This window comes from Sardina pilchardus, chromosome 11 (assembly GCF_963854185.1).
Source record: "Sardina pilchardus chromosome 11, fSarPil1.1, whole genome shotgun sequence".
Taxonomy (NCBI): Eukaryota; Metazoa; Chordata; class Actinopteri; order Clupeiformes; family Clupeidae; genus Sardina; species Sardina pilchardus.
This window is the reverse complement of record NC_085004.1, coordinates 13,464,132-13,481,895: the sequence shown is the minus strand read 5'-3', so window position 1 is coordinate 13,481,895 and position 17,764 is coordinate 13,464,132. Positions and strand designations below refer to the sequence as shown.

Here is a 17,764-nt window from a genome sequence, read left to right as displayed (position 1 = left end):
AACCACAATGACTTGATATCTACATACTGTCTCCAAGACTCATTCCCTTTACCATACAGTGCTAGTGATTTTAATGTGTTGCATCCATGGTTGCATCTTGATTTGGATCAATTTTCTGGCTGCGAGATTGGCTCAGAATAAAGGCCACCCATATCTTTATCTTCTCTGATTGGAGCCCTTATATGCCACATCAAAGTGTTAGATGTCAGGTCTTTTATGAGTGTGTTGGTTAAACCAGTTTGCCTTCTTTCTGTACATACCAATAGGTTTAGTCAGGAGATCCTAGCCTTACTGCACATCACCTCACCTCACTAAATTAGTTTCACTAGTTTTGGATTTACGTTCGGGCGTATAGGACCTAACCACTAAACACCCTAGCAAGTAAGTTATTCAATATGTTTTCTTAAGATTAATGACCCTTGAGACCTTAGTTTATTACTGAAAATGACACAAAATCAGAGGGATTAGAAGTTGTTTTGTACTTGATAGGTTATTTAGCGTTGCGGCTAATGCACTTTAATCTGATAGTTTTCTGATAATGATAAATGAAATGAGCTATCAGTGTTAAAGCATTTTTCTTCAATTTTATATAAAATTACATACGAATATAGGCTTAAATTAACATACAGGGTCATTCAAGGACAGTTTCAGTCTAAGATTTCTCATATTAATCTGATACTTTACTGCTGTTTATGTGATTATGTTTGATATTTCACATTTTTATTTAGAGCTTAGTAATACCTTCTTTCTGAATCCAAACTTCCACAATGGATTTGTGAAACTGTGCTGAGTTCAAAAAGCTCTTATGACTCTAGAAAAATGCTAGAAATGTTGAACCTTACCAACCTACTACGGTTTGTAAAGTTGCCACACTCTTCTGTTAGCTATTGTTTGAGTAAAGTGACTTGTATGCTAGTTGTTTCTTCATGAACATCTGTCATGTTTTGAGGAAGTTAAATTGTGCAAAGTGGGGAAGATATTTGAAATCTCTCAATCTCACAGACTGTGCAACACTATGATCTCTGATAGGGGTTTGTCTTCAATGATAAAAGATTTAGCAGGGAAACATGTCTTAGGCCTTGATCGATGGTTTTTTTTTCCCCCAAAGCACTTGCTATCTTTAACAGTAGTAGTCCAAAAGTGTTAAGTACTAAACATTAGCCTTTTGCTGAAAACAGTATTTTTTTCTTAAGTGGTAATTTTAAATGCAACAAATTAAAAACAAAATAGCAAATAGCACACAATAATAAAAGCGTACAATTTTGTATTTAGAAGAATGCAAGGACAAAGACAACCAACTGTGATAAATGAAATGAGCTATCTATGTTAAAGCATTTTTCTTCAATTTTATATAAAATTACATACGAATATAGGCTACATTTGAACAAATATTTTGCCACTTCATTTCAAATTAACATACAGGGTCATTCAAGGACAGTTTCAGTTTAAGATTTATCATATTAATCTGCTACTTTACTGCTGTTTATGTGATAATGTTTGTGATATTTCACATTTTTATTTAGAGCTTAGTAATACCTTCTCTCTGAATCCAAACTTCCACATTGGATTTGTGAAACTCTGTGCTGAGTTCAAAAAGCTCTTATGACACTAGAAAAATGCTAGAAATGTTAAACCAATTACATGCAAAGTGTGCTTCACAAAAGCACAGCAACAAAAATAGCACACAATAATACAAGCGTACAATTTTGTATTTAGAAGAATGCAAGGACAAAGACAACCAATTCAAAGAATGTCCTTTTATTTGAACAGAACTGAACATCCATCCTGAAATAGGCCTGTTTCTGGTCCCGATGTCAAGCCAAACATGTTGGTGGAGTCGGGCACTGATCCTGAGTGTATTCTTAATGATACCACTCTGCAAAGCCTCCCTTTTAGTGGCCATCATTAACACTGAACCTTTGGATGGAAACAGCGCTGAGGTAATATTTTTCCTTTCAATTTTGGTGTTCACCTGTTGGAAATCATTTGGTAATCATTTGGAGTACAGTACATTAACTTCCCATTTATTAGCCAGCCACATTATGTGGGAAGGCTAAACAGGACAGTGTTTTGTGCTTATACAAAACAATGTATTGACCACACCCTTGTACTGATAGTGCCCAATAGCCCAGTGAATCTGAATCAGATGAATGTGTTTCCCATGTATAGCTCACACAAGCTGAGTATTACTATTGAGTATTATTATAAGTTTAGCAAAATCAATGTATAAACCAATGTATAAATCAATGTATAAACCTTGGTTAGACGTGAAATTACAGTACTAGCTATTTGAGTCATATTCTTGACGTTGTAAAAGGGCCGGTAAATTATATGGCCTGAATGATTTTTTCCCCCCTAAATATTCAATTCTATACAATATATTGACGTACAAATGAAATAAGAAAATGGGAGTGTGATACACTGGAAGAACAGCGAACACTGATCACTTTTTCTCTCTGTCTGTCTGTCCAGGTGAGGGCCCACTTTAGTGTGATCGCCCCTCTGCCTTGTCCATCTCTCCTGAACAGTGTGTGCAATGACGGAAATTCATCTTGCATTGCACATGCTGTTCCCTCCCCCCAGCAAGGAGGTCAGCCTTCCCCTGGTTGGTGTGTCCGCCAATGGCAGAAGACTATACCCAGCCAGCATTCCTCCAGTATTACGCTGGGGTAAGTGAATACATTTCACCAGTGGATGGTTGTGTGATCTGAACCTGTGTCAAAACTAGTATATTTCATAGCATTAGAAATAGTATTACGGCCCCAGCCGTGGCGCAACTGGCTGGGGCACCTGCACCGCACGCCGGCGACCCGGGTTCGATTCCCGCCCCGTGGTCCTTTCCGGATCCCACCCGACTCTCTCACCCATTCGCTTCCTGTCTCTCTCTACTGTCCTGTCAAAATTAAAGGCACAAAAGCCCAAAAAATATATTTAAAAAAAAAAAAAAAAGAAATAGTATTACTAACTAGAAAACGTAATTTCGAGGAAATTACCAGTGCATGCAAAAGCAAGACATAAGATAAAATGTGAAACAAACTTAAATTTACAAACAGTTGTGGACAGAGGAAGGTGAGGGAAGGGGGGGGGGGGCAGTGTGTTGTATGTATGTGGCTTAGGGGCAAACCGTTGTGTTTCGGTTAATGTTCTAATGTCTGAATTGAAGTTGGTCAATAAAGCTTGACGGCTGGATCAGGATCGGCGATTGAATGATGATTTATTGTTGGTACAATAAGTGAATAACAGACACAGTCTAAGGGGGTATTCACACCTGCCTTGTTTAGTTCGATTAAAACGAACTCAAGTTCGTTTCTTGCTTGGTTCGGACCTTTTTGACTGGTGTGAATACAATCACTCGAACTCTAGTGCGGACCAAACAAGCGGACCGAGACCCAGCTGAGGAGGTGGTCTCGGAGCGGTTCCTATCGAACCCTGGGGCGGTTCGTTTATGGTGTGAAAGCAGACCGACCTCGATCCGACCCAGTTACAGAAATCTACCTTTTTTGGATTTGACAAGCTCCCGTAGTTTTTGCGCATTATGGGAAATGTAGGATAGCTCCGTGACGCACAACAGCTGTAAGCAGCAGTGGGCTAACACTTTTTTGCCAACAATAATTTGATTTTGCATCTCCTACCCGTTCCGTCTTCCGTAGGCCTGCTGTTAGCATGTTGGACACACATGAGAGCTCTTCTCAGCTGTTTTGTTGCACGTCTTCGTCGTTGCCAAATTACGAGCATCATATTGTTAAACTTGCATCAAACGGTCTTGACGCTCAAGCACTTCTGCAAAGCTGCCTGTAACTGTATAAACTATATTGCTAGGATAATAACGAGTACAGTACGCAAACATAGTATTTACGTGGGCCAACTTTGACTTTGGCTTCCTATTCTTCACCCCACCTACACGTTTACCAGCCAATGGTTGAACGACCTTAGCACATGTGCTTTTGTTTATAAATTCTGGTCCGGTTGCAATTAATCACGGTGTGAAAGCGAACCGCACTAAAAAAGAAAAAAAGAAAAAAAAATTGGTCCGGACCAAATAAGTGAACTAACGGACCTTCCTGGTGTGAATACCCCCTAAGTCTCGCTCAGTAAAACTGACAGAGTCCTCGTAGTGTGAATTGCTATCAAGCGTGGCACATAGTATCTTGCGCGTGATGCTATGCGGTTGGCTTCTCGATCCGTCTCAGCGAGAAATACAATAAGGAAACATTATTATACTCCTAACATGAATCAAATGTAAACGTGGCACAAACATGTGGAAAAACCCAGCTCTGACCCAGATACAATGGCTCCGGCCCTCGGCCCATGCTATTACCCATATCAGGATGTTCTAAGCTACAAGGCCTTCTCTGACCTAAACATGGCCAACTGTGCAGCTATGGTGAACACATCAGAATTCATGGATTTCATCAGGTCCCTTTCCACAGGTGTATACAATCAAGCACCTTGATTATCAATGCAGACTGCAAGGTGCTTGATTAATACGCCTGTGCAAAGGGACCTGATGAAACCCATGAATACAGTCAGAATACCCCAGAATTCAACAAAAGTCCAACCAACCAGCTGATTCTCAGTAGTAACTCTTCAGCCAGGCAGAGCAGCTAATTGGTGAGATCACCTGTGTTTAAGTGCACAGATAGAACCAATACGTGATTGACTTTTACTCTCTGAAGCTTGACTTTTCCACCTCTGAGTGTGAGTGCGTGTGAGTGTGCGTGCGTGCGTGTGTGTGTGTGAGTGGATGTAAGGAGCATGGCGTTCTATGATGCATGCAGTGAAATGGAAGAGTTAGGTTAAGATGAGAATGTTGTGGAGTGCATGGAGAAGTGTGGTATATATGAAGTGCTGCAGTGAGGTGTGTGTGTGTGTGTGTGTGTGTGTGTGTGTGTGTGTGTGTGTGTGTGTGTGTGTGTGTGTGTGTGTGTGTGTGTGTGTGTGTGTGTGTATGAGTGAATGGGTAGACAGAGAGAGCTGATAATGCAGGTTCAATTTAACTGGCTGTCAATTAAACTTGAGCAGCTGGCTCTTGACACAGGTGCAGATCAGCTTAATCAGCAGTGCAGTGCGATAGACCTCTGAAGTTCGCCTACAAAAAAGCTTCCCATATATGGGCAGTTGGCTTCAATTAACTCCCGGATCTCCTTATATGGGCAACAGGGCAGCTTCAGAGGTCTATGAAAAGTCAATGGGGAAAAATATTTTGCTAATATTTCAAAAAGTATCAAGTTTACAGAACTGAAATATACATAGACTTAGTCTTATTTTCAAGACCTACGTAACAAAGTTTGAACCAAGTTTCTACGTTAAACGGTTGAAGCTAATTAGGACCTGGTTAGGAGAATAATAATAACTAGAAATGCAATTCCAAGGAATTACCAGTGCATGAAAATGCAAAAATTGATAGATAATGTAGATATGGTTACTAAGGTGTAGCTAGGGTAAACATGGTGGTTGCATAGTTTACAGAGAGTTGATAGTGTGAAGGTAGACAGTTTAAAGCTGAAACATTCCCAGTTCTAACTTAACTAATGATTACTATTCATGTTAAAATGTTAACTATGGTAACAATGATAACCAGGTTGATTGGTTAACTTAGCTACTGATTTCATGCAGTAATGGTAAAAATGTTAACTATGCTAACTATGCTCACAGTGTTAACCAGGTTGATTAGCTAACTTAGCTAATGATTTCTAGCAGTTATGCTAAACATGCTAACTATGTTAGCAATGCTAACTATGGTAACAATGCTAACTTAAACTAACAATGCTAACCAGGTTGATTAGCTAACTTAACTTATGATTTCTAGCAATAATGCTAAAAATGCTAACTATGCTAACAATGCTAAAATTGCTAACAATGCTAACCAGGTTGATTAGCTAACTTAGTTGATGTTTTTTGCAGTTATGCTAAAAATGCTAACTATGTTAACTATGCTAACCATGCTAACTTGCTAGTGAGGACTTTTATTTTGAAACATTTGTTGCTAGGGTATCCATGGTGGCCACTATCAGGAAACAAGAAGTTACTGCAGTATAATCATGTTGGTTGCTATGGAAACGGTAATAAACACTTAATTTTAATGGTTGATATATTGGTTGCTAGGTACATGGAGTTTTCGTGTAGTTGACTGGAGGCAAAGTTCTAGTTGATAACTGACAGTTGGAATGGTTGAACAGTTAAATAGTTGAGTAGTTACAATGGTTAAATGATTTAATAGTGTATTATTGCAGTGAGGACCTTTATTTTGAAACAGTTGTGGACAAAGGAAGTAGTGAAACAGGATCTGTAGTCTTAATGAGATTGTATGCTTAAAGTCTGAGACAGAAGATGCCTCTCATATAGTGTTTACGCGTCCTCTCTCGCTCCTCGATCCTCACTGATCTTTCTTTATGTAGATCATTGAGGATCGAGGAGCGAGGGAGGGCATATAAACGCTGCTTGAGAGGCACCCACAGTAAATACTTTAAAAGTTGTATGTAGATAGTCTAATTAATGTTGATAGATAGAATGTTTAATGGATGTTGATAGGCAGATTGTTTAATAGATATTGATTGACAGTTTAATGGGTGGATGAGTGAATGGTCTGAAGAAGATGAATGGATAGAAGGTTGGATGGAATGTGCCTTATATTCTTGTTAAGAGAGACACTGATACAGCTCTCTGAGAGTTGTTGATACAGGTGTAATCAATTTAACTGGCTAGTCTTAAGAGAGCCAGAGTGTACGCTTAAAGCCTGAGACAGAGTAAATCATTTAAAAGTTGAATGTAGCTAGTCTAATTAATGTTGATAGACAGAGAGTTTAATGGATGTTGATAAACAGTTTAATGGGTGGATGAGTGAATGGTCTGAAGAAGATGAATGGATAGAAAGTTGGATGGAATGTGCCTTATATTCTTGTAGAATGGAGAGACACAGCTCTCTACTGAGAGAGTAGTACAGGTGTAATCAACTTAACTGGCTAGTCTTAAGAGAGCCAGGCCTGAGACAGAGTAGATTGTTTCAAAGTTGAATGTAGATCGTCTAATTGATGTTGATAGGCAGACTGTTTAGAATGGGTGGATGAGTGAATGGTTTGAAGAAGATGAATGGATAGAAAGTTGGATGGAATTAGGAAGACTTATGTTGATACCGTTGATACAGGGGAACAGAAAATGTAGTCTCAAGAGAGCCAGTTTAAAGCCTGAGAGAGAGAGAGAGAGAGAGAGCTGCTGCACCTGGACTGGCCACCTGGCGTAACATTCTAATTGCTGCCGTGATGTCATAATGAGCAATGTTAAGTCTATGGGGAAATGTTTAATTGTTTTTAATTTACAGTTTAAAAAGTATAAAAGTTACAAAGTTGAAAAATATATTGCACAGGTCTCCTTAGTAAGACCTACGTAACAAAGTTTGAATCAAGTTTCTACGTTAAACGGTTCAAGCTGAATTGCGAGCGTTAGAAGAAGTTGGAATAATAAGAAACCTAGGAAGAACAGTACAGTGCATTTTCATGCACTGTGATAAGAAGAAGAAGAAGATGCCCAGGAAGAACAGAACAGTGCATTTGCATGCACTGTAATTAGTGCTGGTAGTAGTAGTAGTAGTAGGAGTAGTAGTAGTAGTAGTAGTAGTAGTAGTGGTATGGTGGTGGTGGTTGTAGTACTACTAGTAGAAGTAGTAGTAGTAGTGATGGTGGTGGTGGTGGTGATGGTAGAAGTAGTAGTAGCAGTGGTATTAACAGTAGTAGTAATTGTAGTAGCAGTAGTGGTGGTGCTGGTGGCTGTATATTGATGACAAAACAGCAGATGTCTCTACCCTTTAGGTCTGATGTTGGTGTTGTGCTCTCTACAAGAGCAGACCTGTCCACCCGCAAGGACACGCGAAAAGTGAACCAGTCTCCATTCTCAGCTCTAATTCCTCCAATCAGGTAAAAGCTTGAGCTCTTCGGGTCCATTATCATACAGTGCATTACTGAGGAGTGCAAAAGCAAACATCATGGCGGCATTTCTTTGTGCTCCCAATTTAGGGTAAATACAAATTGCTCTCGAGACATCCCCCTGAGTGTGTACGACCTCGATAGTGATAGAGTTAGGTGTCGATACGCCCGTGATGATCTCGGAGAGTGCCATGGGAACTGTCCGCAGCATGCTTTTCTTCTGTTAGATGAGGTGAGTTTGATAAGCCTCACAGTCATTCCTGCTTTTCGGAGACCTCACACGGCAAGTGCCTTTGCCTCACTTTTACAAGCTGCTCTCCATGTTAAACCTCCTGCCCTGTTCTCTCCCTTTTGGACAGGCGTCTTGCATCCTGAGGTACAAAGGAGGAGCATCTGAGGGACAATACTCTGTGAAGCTGATGGTTGAGGATTTTCCCGTTCCCACTCCTTTTGTGCAAATGGAAGAAAAAGCATTCAGCTCAAATCCTATCTTTCTCTCCATCATAGGTAAGATTTGTCTCACAAGGCACATGGTTTCACGGTATGGGTCCTGTGTGAAATTACTACATGGTTCTTTACAAACAACTGTCCAATTACCCCCCCCCCACCAATCTCATTATGTACAAAGATATAGATGCTAATTATGGTATTGATTGAAACATCCTTCTATTGTTGTGTGATCTATAAGCATGAATCTGCTTTGTTGTTGTAGTGGAGAACAAATCCCCAGACTGTTCTGCGCTGCCTGTATTCGTTGATGAAAGCCCAGATGCGAATGCTATAATTTCTGTTCTGCCATACGACGAAGTCAAATTGAATGTCACCATTCGTTCAGAAGCTGAAAGGTATAGAGAAACTGCTGTTCTATTTTTTCCTCATAACCTCATTAATCACATAAATGTTTACTTAAACCATTCTGAACATCCTCTTCCTTTTCTCTTGGGAAGTGTATTGGAGATGGCCATTGCTGGTCCCCCCAGCCTGTACATATCCCCACTTCAAAATGCACAAGAATCTGAGAAATCAGTCAGTCTGGCATGGGTCAGGGGCCCTAATGACTTCAGCCGTTTGCTGTCCATCTGTTTCACTGCAAATACTGAAAGGTGAATCACTGCATAAAATTAAGTTCAAAGTTGTTGCATGTGTTAGCTGACATCTGATGAACTTAAAATGCATTAAAACAGGTTTTCTCTGTTATCATTAATGGGGCTTTTTTCGTTGGCCACAGCTCTAGTCAGTTCTTTGACGTGAGCAAAACTGTTAGTGTAAATAAAATACATTTTATTAATCATAAAATTTAGATTTAATTTCTCCACTCGTCGCTTGAGACAACATAGTCATGCTGAAAATGTCTTTAACATTTTACTAATGGAATTCTTTGCAGTGTGCAGTCAGAGATTCGGTGCATTTGGCTTCAGCAAAGTAAGACTCTTCTTGAAATGTACATTACATTTACATCTTGCTTACGTTTACGTTTACATTTACATTTACATTTATTTATTCATTTGGCAGACACATTCATCCAAAGCAACTTACAACAATAGAAAAACATTTACGCTATAAACATTTAAGCATTTCAACAGAACCACAGCTATCAAGAGTCAATAGAGCATACACTTTGTAATTCAGTTTGGAATATTTTCTGTAAACTGAGATTTGATAACATGCCCTGTGAATGAGCACCCCAGCGTTAACAGTCTCTTCCCATTCCTCTGTCTCTCAGGGCCTATGAACGACTTGCCCGCAGGCACAGGTATGGTGGCATGCAAACATATCACATACCATAGATATACTGTAGATGTATATAATTATGTCTATGTCACATACAGTATATCACACAACTGCTCTGCGTCATCCTCCTCTGATACGCTTATGGAACTGTATGACACTGTCTCAGGGTGCTGATTAGATCATAAGCGGCCACAGCAACGAAGAGAATGGACTGAATGGACAGGTTTTTTTATTACTGTGTTGCATGTTCCAAATGTAAAGCACTTTGAGCTGTGTTCTGTGTATGAGAGGTGCTGTACAGATAAAGATGATGATGATGATGATTATAATTTAAAAATATTATTGTTGTTGTTGTTGTTGTTGTTGTTGTTGTTGTTGTTGTTGTCGTCGTCGTCGATGATGTTGTTGTTGTCTGCAGTCAGTTTGGTCTGACTGTTGAGGGGATCATTGCTGTAGACCCATGTATCTGTTTGATATGAACTTTGAGCTGAAACAGAAAATGACACTGATTTCACCCTCTACTGTATGTCGCCCATCACAGAGCTTAGCTGTGCCAACAACACCATGTCTCTGGTGCTTCCCATCTCCACCATGACCGATCTGCCATTGGATGACCTTCAGCTAAACGATCCTTCCTGCGCCATCTTCCACAACACCACTCATGTGACTACCAACTTTTCACTGAGTAGTTGTGGCACGAGGACAGTGGTAAAGAAACGTTTCTGCATATAATGCTTATACAAGGAGCTTAGAGAATACTACTTGAAGGTCATATACAGTATATTGGCAGAGGTGGACATCCAGATATCCTGCCATATATTAATTCTACCTATGCACTTGACACATGTGATATCACTAATTATCTGATCTACCTGGCAGCTAATTAGGATGAGATGGTTTACTAAACGTGGTGTTTACTATTGAAGTATTGTTACCTGAGGTTTCCTCTGCATTCCATTTGAAATGTTATTCCTTATTATTTTGTAAATCGAATAAATGTATAATGTCTTTCTATTCTAGCACTATGGTTCAGCGTTGGTGTACACAAACACACTGAGGAGCACTGGTGTGCCGACTCCCATTACCCGGCGACCTATGCTTATCCTGCCCCTGGCCTGCCAGATCACAGAGGGGCAAGTCGAGGGCCCCCGCTACAAGATAACCATGCCCAAGGAGGAGAAGGTGTTTGGGAAGGTATCCTTCTGGTTGGAGTTCCATCGGCCAGGGGAAGGCCCCTTGGGCAACTTAACCCGCACTGCAACGTTTCGGAGGTATTCGAGGGAGGCTAGAGTGGCGGTGAAAGAGGTCAACAGACTGGAGCAGCTGGATTTGTATGTGTTCTCCAACAGCTCAGTGACACGTGCCCAGCTTCTCATGCAGGGATGCATGGAATCTGAGACAGAGGACTTCAGTGGCGCGTCACCTATTGTAGAGAATAGGTCAGTAGGCTTATGGTGGTTCCATGTTTTCTCTGCTCTCATCCTGCTTTTCAATTCCCTTTCATCCTCAAGAAACAAATGTTTGTGACACAAATGAACAAATCTCTCTCTCTCTCTCTCTCTCTCTCTCTCTCTCTCTCTCTCAGCTGTAAACGTGACAACAAAAGTCTTGAGATCCTCGTACAAACTCCACAGATAAAGGTCTACCGACTTAACCTGGCTCAAATCAAAACTGTGGGAGACACGGTAGGTTAATGAACTTCTATTTCTTTGCTAATAGATGCACTTTTTAAACTTACTTTTGAATATGTTGGCCTATATGCCAGTCCATAAGGATCAAATGGCATAAGGAAATATAGCATATTTTAATCTATAGATCTAGAGCCAGTAATCAGTTATAAAATCACTATCAGACATCACTAGAGGAAAAGCAAAAATGTAAATTTGTTCTTGAGAATTCACATCAACTGTCACAGGCACTTTTCTGTGTCATTTTGGGGTTGTCTACTCATGCATAGAGAAACCTGTTTCTGCCAAGTTCATGATAAATGATAAATGATTTACCATAATTATTTTGTAATAATTTATTGGAACAAATGACTTAGCTCATACGAGGTATGTATGGAGAATGCATGCCAAGCAATAACCATCAGCGCAACCAGATTATGACGCATTTCTCAGAAATAAAATGTGCATACCAAGCTTCGTCAGTGGCACTGAGCTGGGCTGCTAATTTCTTTTTCTACAGTATATTGTTGGCCATTTTGCCTTAGTTCATTGATAGGAAAGTGAAGAGTGACAAGACGTGAATGGGAGAGAGAGATGGAAACCAGGAAATGACCCTGGGTCAAATTAGAACAAGAGTCTCCACGGGCACTTGCACCCCAATTTGACGGGCACTGCAACCACTTGCTCCAATGCTCTCTCCAGGTTGCTGATTTAAATCCCACGTATGGGGCAACGTGTTGGACAGCACTTGGCAGAGTGCACCCTGCTGAGTGCCGTTAGTTACCTTCGCCAAGGAGGTTATGTTTTCATCAGGGTTTGTTTGTTTGTTTGTTTGTTTGTCTGTTTGTTTGTTTGTTTGTTTGTTCGCAAGATAACTCAAAAAGTTATGGATGGGTTTCGATTAAATTTGCAGGTAAGGTCTAAACCCGAGGAAGAAACGATTAAAGTTTGCCAGTGATCCGTATTACCGTCTGGATCCAGGAGGCTGTAATGTTTTCGCTTGGCGGAGGTCTGCGCTCTCTGAGTGCCATTAGTTCACACTAATTTTGCTGTGTGTGTATGCAACTTATCAACAAACGCTCAGGTAGTTCACGTAAGCGCATCCTCTCATCAGCAGGTGACTCTCAGAGGTGGAAAAGTCCAGCTTCAGAAAGTAAAAATCCAACCACGTATTGGTACCTGTACACTTAACACAGGTGGTCTCACTAATTAGCTGCTCTACTGAGCTGAAGAGTGCTAATTAGAATCAGCTGGCTTAAATGAATGGTTGACACAGATATGTGGTAGGACTTGTACTTTCTGAAGCTTGACTTTTGCACTGTCTAGACTTTTGCACTTTCTGGACTTTTGGTGACTCTGCATGGAGGAATCCTTATGGGTATGGGTGTGTGTATATGGGTGTATCGGTGACAGACAAGCTTTGTGTGTCACAGCCATCCCAGCAAAGAGGAAATTCCACCTGCTATATGGACACACCTGTTCCCTGTGCTATATCATGGGGAAACCTACCAACCATCTGTAACATTGGTTCATTGTATTTATTGATGGGCCATTGATATACCGAATGTCAGGAGAACCTGTAGCACAGTTGTTAAAGAACCACAAAGCAGTGAAAGGGATCCAGTAACTCCAGTCAACTTCAAGTCTCCAGCTAGGAGGTTTACATGCTGAAAGTGTTACATTGAAAGTGTGTTCTATTATTCTGGTTTTCACCATACTAAGCTCAATCTTTTAAGATTGAACATTAGTCTGGGGAAGATGCGCTTTGATTCTACTGCATAAGAGGCGTGATCGATGTGCATCGTTCAAATGACTCCGTACAAGCGGTGCTAGTTGGTAAATTAAACTTTTAGCCTACTAAAGCCGGTCGGTAGAATCACAAACACATCCAGGGCAAGTTTTTGTTCTGTTTTCAAAGAAAACTTGCCTTTAACATCTTCCAAAACAGAAGCTACAGCAGCTGCTGCTTTCGTTTCGTTGCTGCTTAAGTTTCGTTATCGTCACGTCACCGGCCAATAGCGTACCAGGACTAGAGAGAGGACGTTTCCGATTGGAGCCAAAGATTCTGGCAATGAAACAGCGAAAGTAGACCTGCTGATATTCAGCCTGAGCTGCCAGGCGAAATTCAAATTCAGGCAGGGTTCACCTAGCCTGACTCTCGCCAGACCCTTGTAGTTCCGCCATGCTCCACCAGAGGCGTTTCGCTGAGCTCCACACAAGGGGCTGGACTCGAGGGCAATCCAAACTCCTTCCAGGGAGCAAAAAATGATGAACCAATAAGGAGCGCAGAAGCGAGTGTTTTCAATTCAATTCAATTCAATTCAATTTAAAAAACTTTATTTATCCCCGAGGGGCAATTTCTCCATGCAGGCATAGCGACACATAAGACGCACAACATACAAGACAAACAAGACAAGACACGGGTAGAACAGGACAGACAAGGGTGTGTGTGTGTGTGTGGGTCCAGTCCCATAGTCCCAGGATAGAGAGGAGGAGGAGGAGGTCCATCTCTCGAATGACGGCTGTAGAGCACCAGCGGTTGTTGACATACAGACAGACTCGTCCTCCGTGTGCCTTTCCAGCGCTGCATCCGTCTCCATCCAGCCCCAACGAAGCGCTGAAGCCTCGCCTCCCTCGTCCTCCGCGACCGTCAGCCCGAGATAGCTCCGCCGGAATCGGCTACTCCACAGGCCTATCCATGAACATGCCCGCAAACAATCGTGCAGGTTTCTCCGATTTTGTAGAAATTCTCCTGTGTATCTGACAGGTCGGTTGTCATCTGGAAGACTGCCTCCACTTGTCCATTCAGGAAATCTGGCGGATGGAATCAAAAGTAGGCTAGCCTTTAGAAGTTGCGGTAGCTTGATGGAATCCAACGAAAACAAAGTGGCGTCCTTTCACGTTCCGTTACTATGCAACTCCAAAAAGTTTGCCGTGTCCCACTGAGATCAAGAGCAGCAGTATATCTTATATCGGTATGACCCAAAAACGAAGAGGAAGATGATGCAGGAACATAAAAACGTTAAAAACACCGACAATACAAACAATATAACAAAAAACACTATGCCAGCACCAGCCGGTCGCCACAAGAGCAGCGCCACGGCGCTTCCCGGGTTTCCCAGATTCGTTAAGAAGCTCTTAAGTGCTAAGAACTTCGTAGGAGCGCTCTAAGAACGTTCTAGTAACGCTCCTAAGAAGTTTTTAGCACTTAAGAGCTTCTTAAGGAATCCGGGAAACCCGCCCAATGGCGGCACGCAGCGAGGAGTCTTGTGCTGACATTGATTCTGCTATTTCAACCGTTTTGTCGAATCTATCGAGTATTCATTCTTTAAAAGATTAACAGAGAACGGTTTTGAAGACATTTATTGGTGGCAAGGATGTTTTTACTCTTCTTCCGACCGGGTTTGGTAAGAGCTTGAAGAAGCCTAGCACGTCATTCAAGATAACAGGCAAGTGGTTTATCAAATCACATGCAAGGATTTTTTACAAGGACCGGCCTTCATAAATACATCTCCTATCGAGAAGTCCCAGATCCTTGTGTGAAGCAAACAGCGAACTACAGGATCTGGCGAGAGTCAGGTTAGGGTTCACCCAGCCTAGTGTTCTATGAGAAAAAACAACAACTTTTCTTTCCTTGTTATTCTTGCTTGTAATTCTGGAATGGGCAAAAGCTGTTATGGTTGATAAACAGGTATATACAGTATTTGTTTTTCCCACCTTATACTTCAGGCGCACCCAAATGACAAATTAACTGGCTATGCTACTATTGCATAACTGCGTTCCATGCAGCTGACAAGGCAACCTCCAAAGAAATTGATTATATTCTGATGGATATAATAGGCCTATAATATGTGTTCATGACAGTGCCATGTCACTCTACTGTAGATACCTTCAAGTAAAGTGTTACCCGTTGAACACATGACACTGTCATCACACATGAACCCTAACCCTAACTAACTCCAACCCTAACTTGTCATGGCAAAACGAATTACATTTAATAACAGAAGCGGTACTGTATGTCATAAATGTTTATAACTGGTTTATAATGTTTCTAACACGTTCATGACAGTGTCATGCCACTCTTATGTAGATATCTTCAAGTAAAGTGTGACCCTTATACTCTATACTTACTGTACTCGCCCTTTATCTGTCAAATTGAACAATAGTACATAATGAATAGAAAAATGTAATCTCATGGTCTCACATGCAGTAAACCATTCAAACGCTTTCGCTGTGTTCACACTGTATATTCGACTGCTCACACTACAAGAGATCTGACAAGAAATTCTGACACGCCAGAATTCCAATCATATTGGAGCTGGAATGTTCATTGTTATGTCTTCTACAGAAGTCGCTCATCCAGAGCCTGTCCAGACTTCATAACATATTGGAAAGGTCAAGTCAAATGTTTGTTGGCTCTGTTTGATTCCGGGCAGAATTTGTACAGTGTCTTTTTTCGTATGCCTTTTAAAATAGGGACCCTGCCAGCTCAAACATGAAACATAGAGGGGAGGCCACACGCAGATTAAAAGAGAATAAAGTAGGCTATGTTTATCAAGGAACATCATAGATATTAAGAAATTTAGTGAACAGGAGTGTAAACAAAAGTGTAGTGCCAGTCAGTGTTTAGGGGTATGTACAGCTAAATGAAAAACAGAAGGCAAAGTCGGAGAAGGAGAAAGTCCTTAGCACGGGGAGAGCAGATTCTTTTCCCCGCGCCAACCAAGGGTGATCTAGCATACCTGCGTGCACCTGGGCCATAGTCACCTGCTACAGAGAGAGAGACAGAGCACAGGCACAAAAGTGGCCGAGGCTAAAGGAGACCCACCAGGGTCGTTACAAGATTATGTCAACACAATCTAGCACTGCATATTTGATGTTGATTTGATATTTTCGTGACTCTTCCTATAGATTATGTCAACGCAATCTAGCACTGCATATTTGATGTTGATTTGATATTTTCGTGACTCTTCCTATAGATTATGTCAACGCAATCTAGCACTGCATATTTGATGTTGATTTGATATTTTCGTGACTCTTCCTATAGATTGTCAACGCAATCTAGCACTGCATATTTGATGTTGATTTGATATTTTTGTGACTCTTCCTATAGATGTTTGTCGAATGTACGGTGAGCCTCTGCGTGACGACACAGGTCACTGACAAGTGCCCGGGGCCATGTGATCCTGTTGATCCGAATGTTTTAGTGACCTCGTTCCTGTCCAGTAACTATACTGTGCGCTCTGGGCCAGTCCTCCTCCTGGAGAGAGAAGTAGAAACTACCACAGCCCCTACAACAACCACCCCACCGACCACCACCACCGCCGCCCCTACTACTACCACCGCTACTACTACTGTTGCTACAACTGCAGCAAACACTACCGCATCCTCAGGTGAAGTCTTGCATAGAACAGAGTTCCATACATTATTATGGCTTCATCCACACAGACACATAGTTAAGCTATAAGCCCTGAGAGGCCGTTTGTTTGCACTGATTTTAGAACCGCTAAAAGGGGCTTGCGGGTCGTGCCTAAAACCCTCCTCAGCTAGGCTACTCTAACTTTGTGTAAGTTGTGTTAGCACCTTACTATAGAACAAAATGTGTTCAAGGTGTATGTTTGTGTTGGGTCTTAGACTGGCATCGAATCTGATTCAGCCAATCATAATCAAGGACCCGAACTATCAGTTAGAAGGGACAAAAAATAGAGAAGAAATCCGAGGCTCTCCGATATATTAATAAAAGTCTTTGGTCCAAAGTAAAATAAAGAACTTTTATTAATATATCGGAGTGCCTCGGATCTTCTCTCTTTTTTGACATGCATTCCTTTTGATCCTGATGAGCACCTGATTCGTCACCCACTGAAGCAATCACTCTTTCTCTCTCCAATTTAGAAGGGACAATTTGACACTTTGTGTTTTTTTTTTCTGACCACTCACATGTATCTTTTGACTCTTTCCTGCCACAGCTTCAAAGAGGAGTTCCAGCCTGGCTGCGGGATTGATCATAGTGGTCTTTCCCTTGGTCTTCCTGTGTCTTCTCCACTGATTTCTCCACTGGTTTCTCTGAAACTCTGAGTATTAGCTATTTTGCCTGTTAATACATACTCCACAAGGGGGACTATCAAGTCCTGTGGCCGGGCATTTTGGCCCTGAAAAGAGAGGAAATATGTGTGTGCCTGCTCACTTTGGGACTGCTTCAAGAATCTCCCTATAGAGCTCTTGTTCACTTCACCTGACTAGTATAATCATTCTACAGTATGTTGTCTTTATTATAATTTTTTTTTAGCACTTCAACACTATTGGCATTTTTATGTGTTTAAATTATCACTTCTTATAACATAAATGAATGCCCTTTTATGCCTTTATGTACCTTGCATGTTTATTATTTTCATTGTTATTCTTTACTTTTAAAAACTATTCCTTGACTATTGCCCATCTGTGCTTTTA

General features: G+C 41.2%; 1 protein-coding gene across 1 annotated transcript; it reads left to right on the top strand.

Moving 5' to 3' along the window:
- Positions 1-262: 262 nt before the first annotated feature.
- On the top strand, positions 263-17,743 carry LOC134095513 (uncharacterized). The gene is made up of 15 exons (XM_062549105.1): positions 263-381; positions 1,771-1,940; positions 2,473-2,669; positions 7,806-7,910; positions 8,010-8,151; positions 8,279-8,426; positions 8,632-8,764; positions 8,867-9,022; positions 9,304-9,341; positions 9,643-9,672; positions 10,192-10,358; positions 10,671-11,089; positions 11,236-11,335; positions 16,431-16,710; positions 17,284-17,743. Exons 2-15 carry the CDS (start codon positions 1,812-1,814, stop codon positions 17,361-17,363), a joined length of 2,124 nt encoding a protein of 707 aa, XP_062405089.1. The 5' UTR covers positions 263-381; positions 1,771-1,811; the 3' UTR covers positions 17,364-17,743.
- The last annotated feature ends 21 nt before the right edge of the window (positions 17,744-17,764 follow it).

Coding starts and splice junctions, on each gene's coding strand:
- LOC134095513 (XM_062549105.1), top strand. CDS start 1,812: ATGTCAAGCCAAACATGTTGGTGGAGTCGGGCACTGATCCTGAGTGTA. Junction 1,941..2,472: donor TGGATGGAAACAGCGCTGAG/GTAATATTTTTC, acceptor CTGTCTGTCCAG/GTGAGGGCCCACTTTAGTGT. Junction 7,911..8,009: donor GCTCTAATTCCTCCAATCAG/GTAAAAGCTTGA, acceptor CTCCCAATTTAG/GGTAAATACAAATTGCTCTC.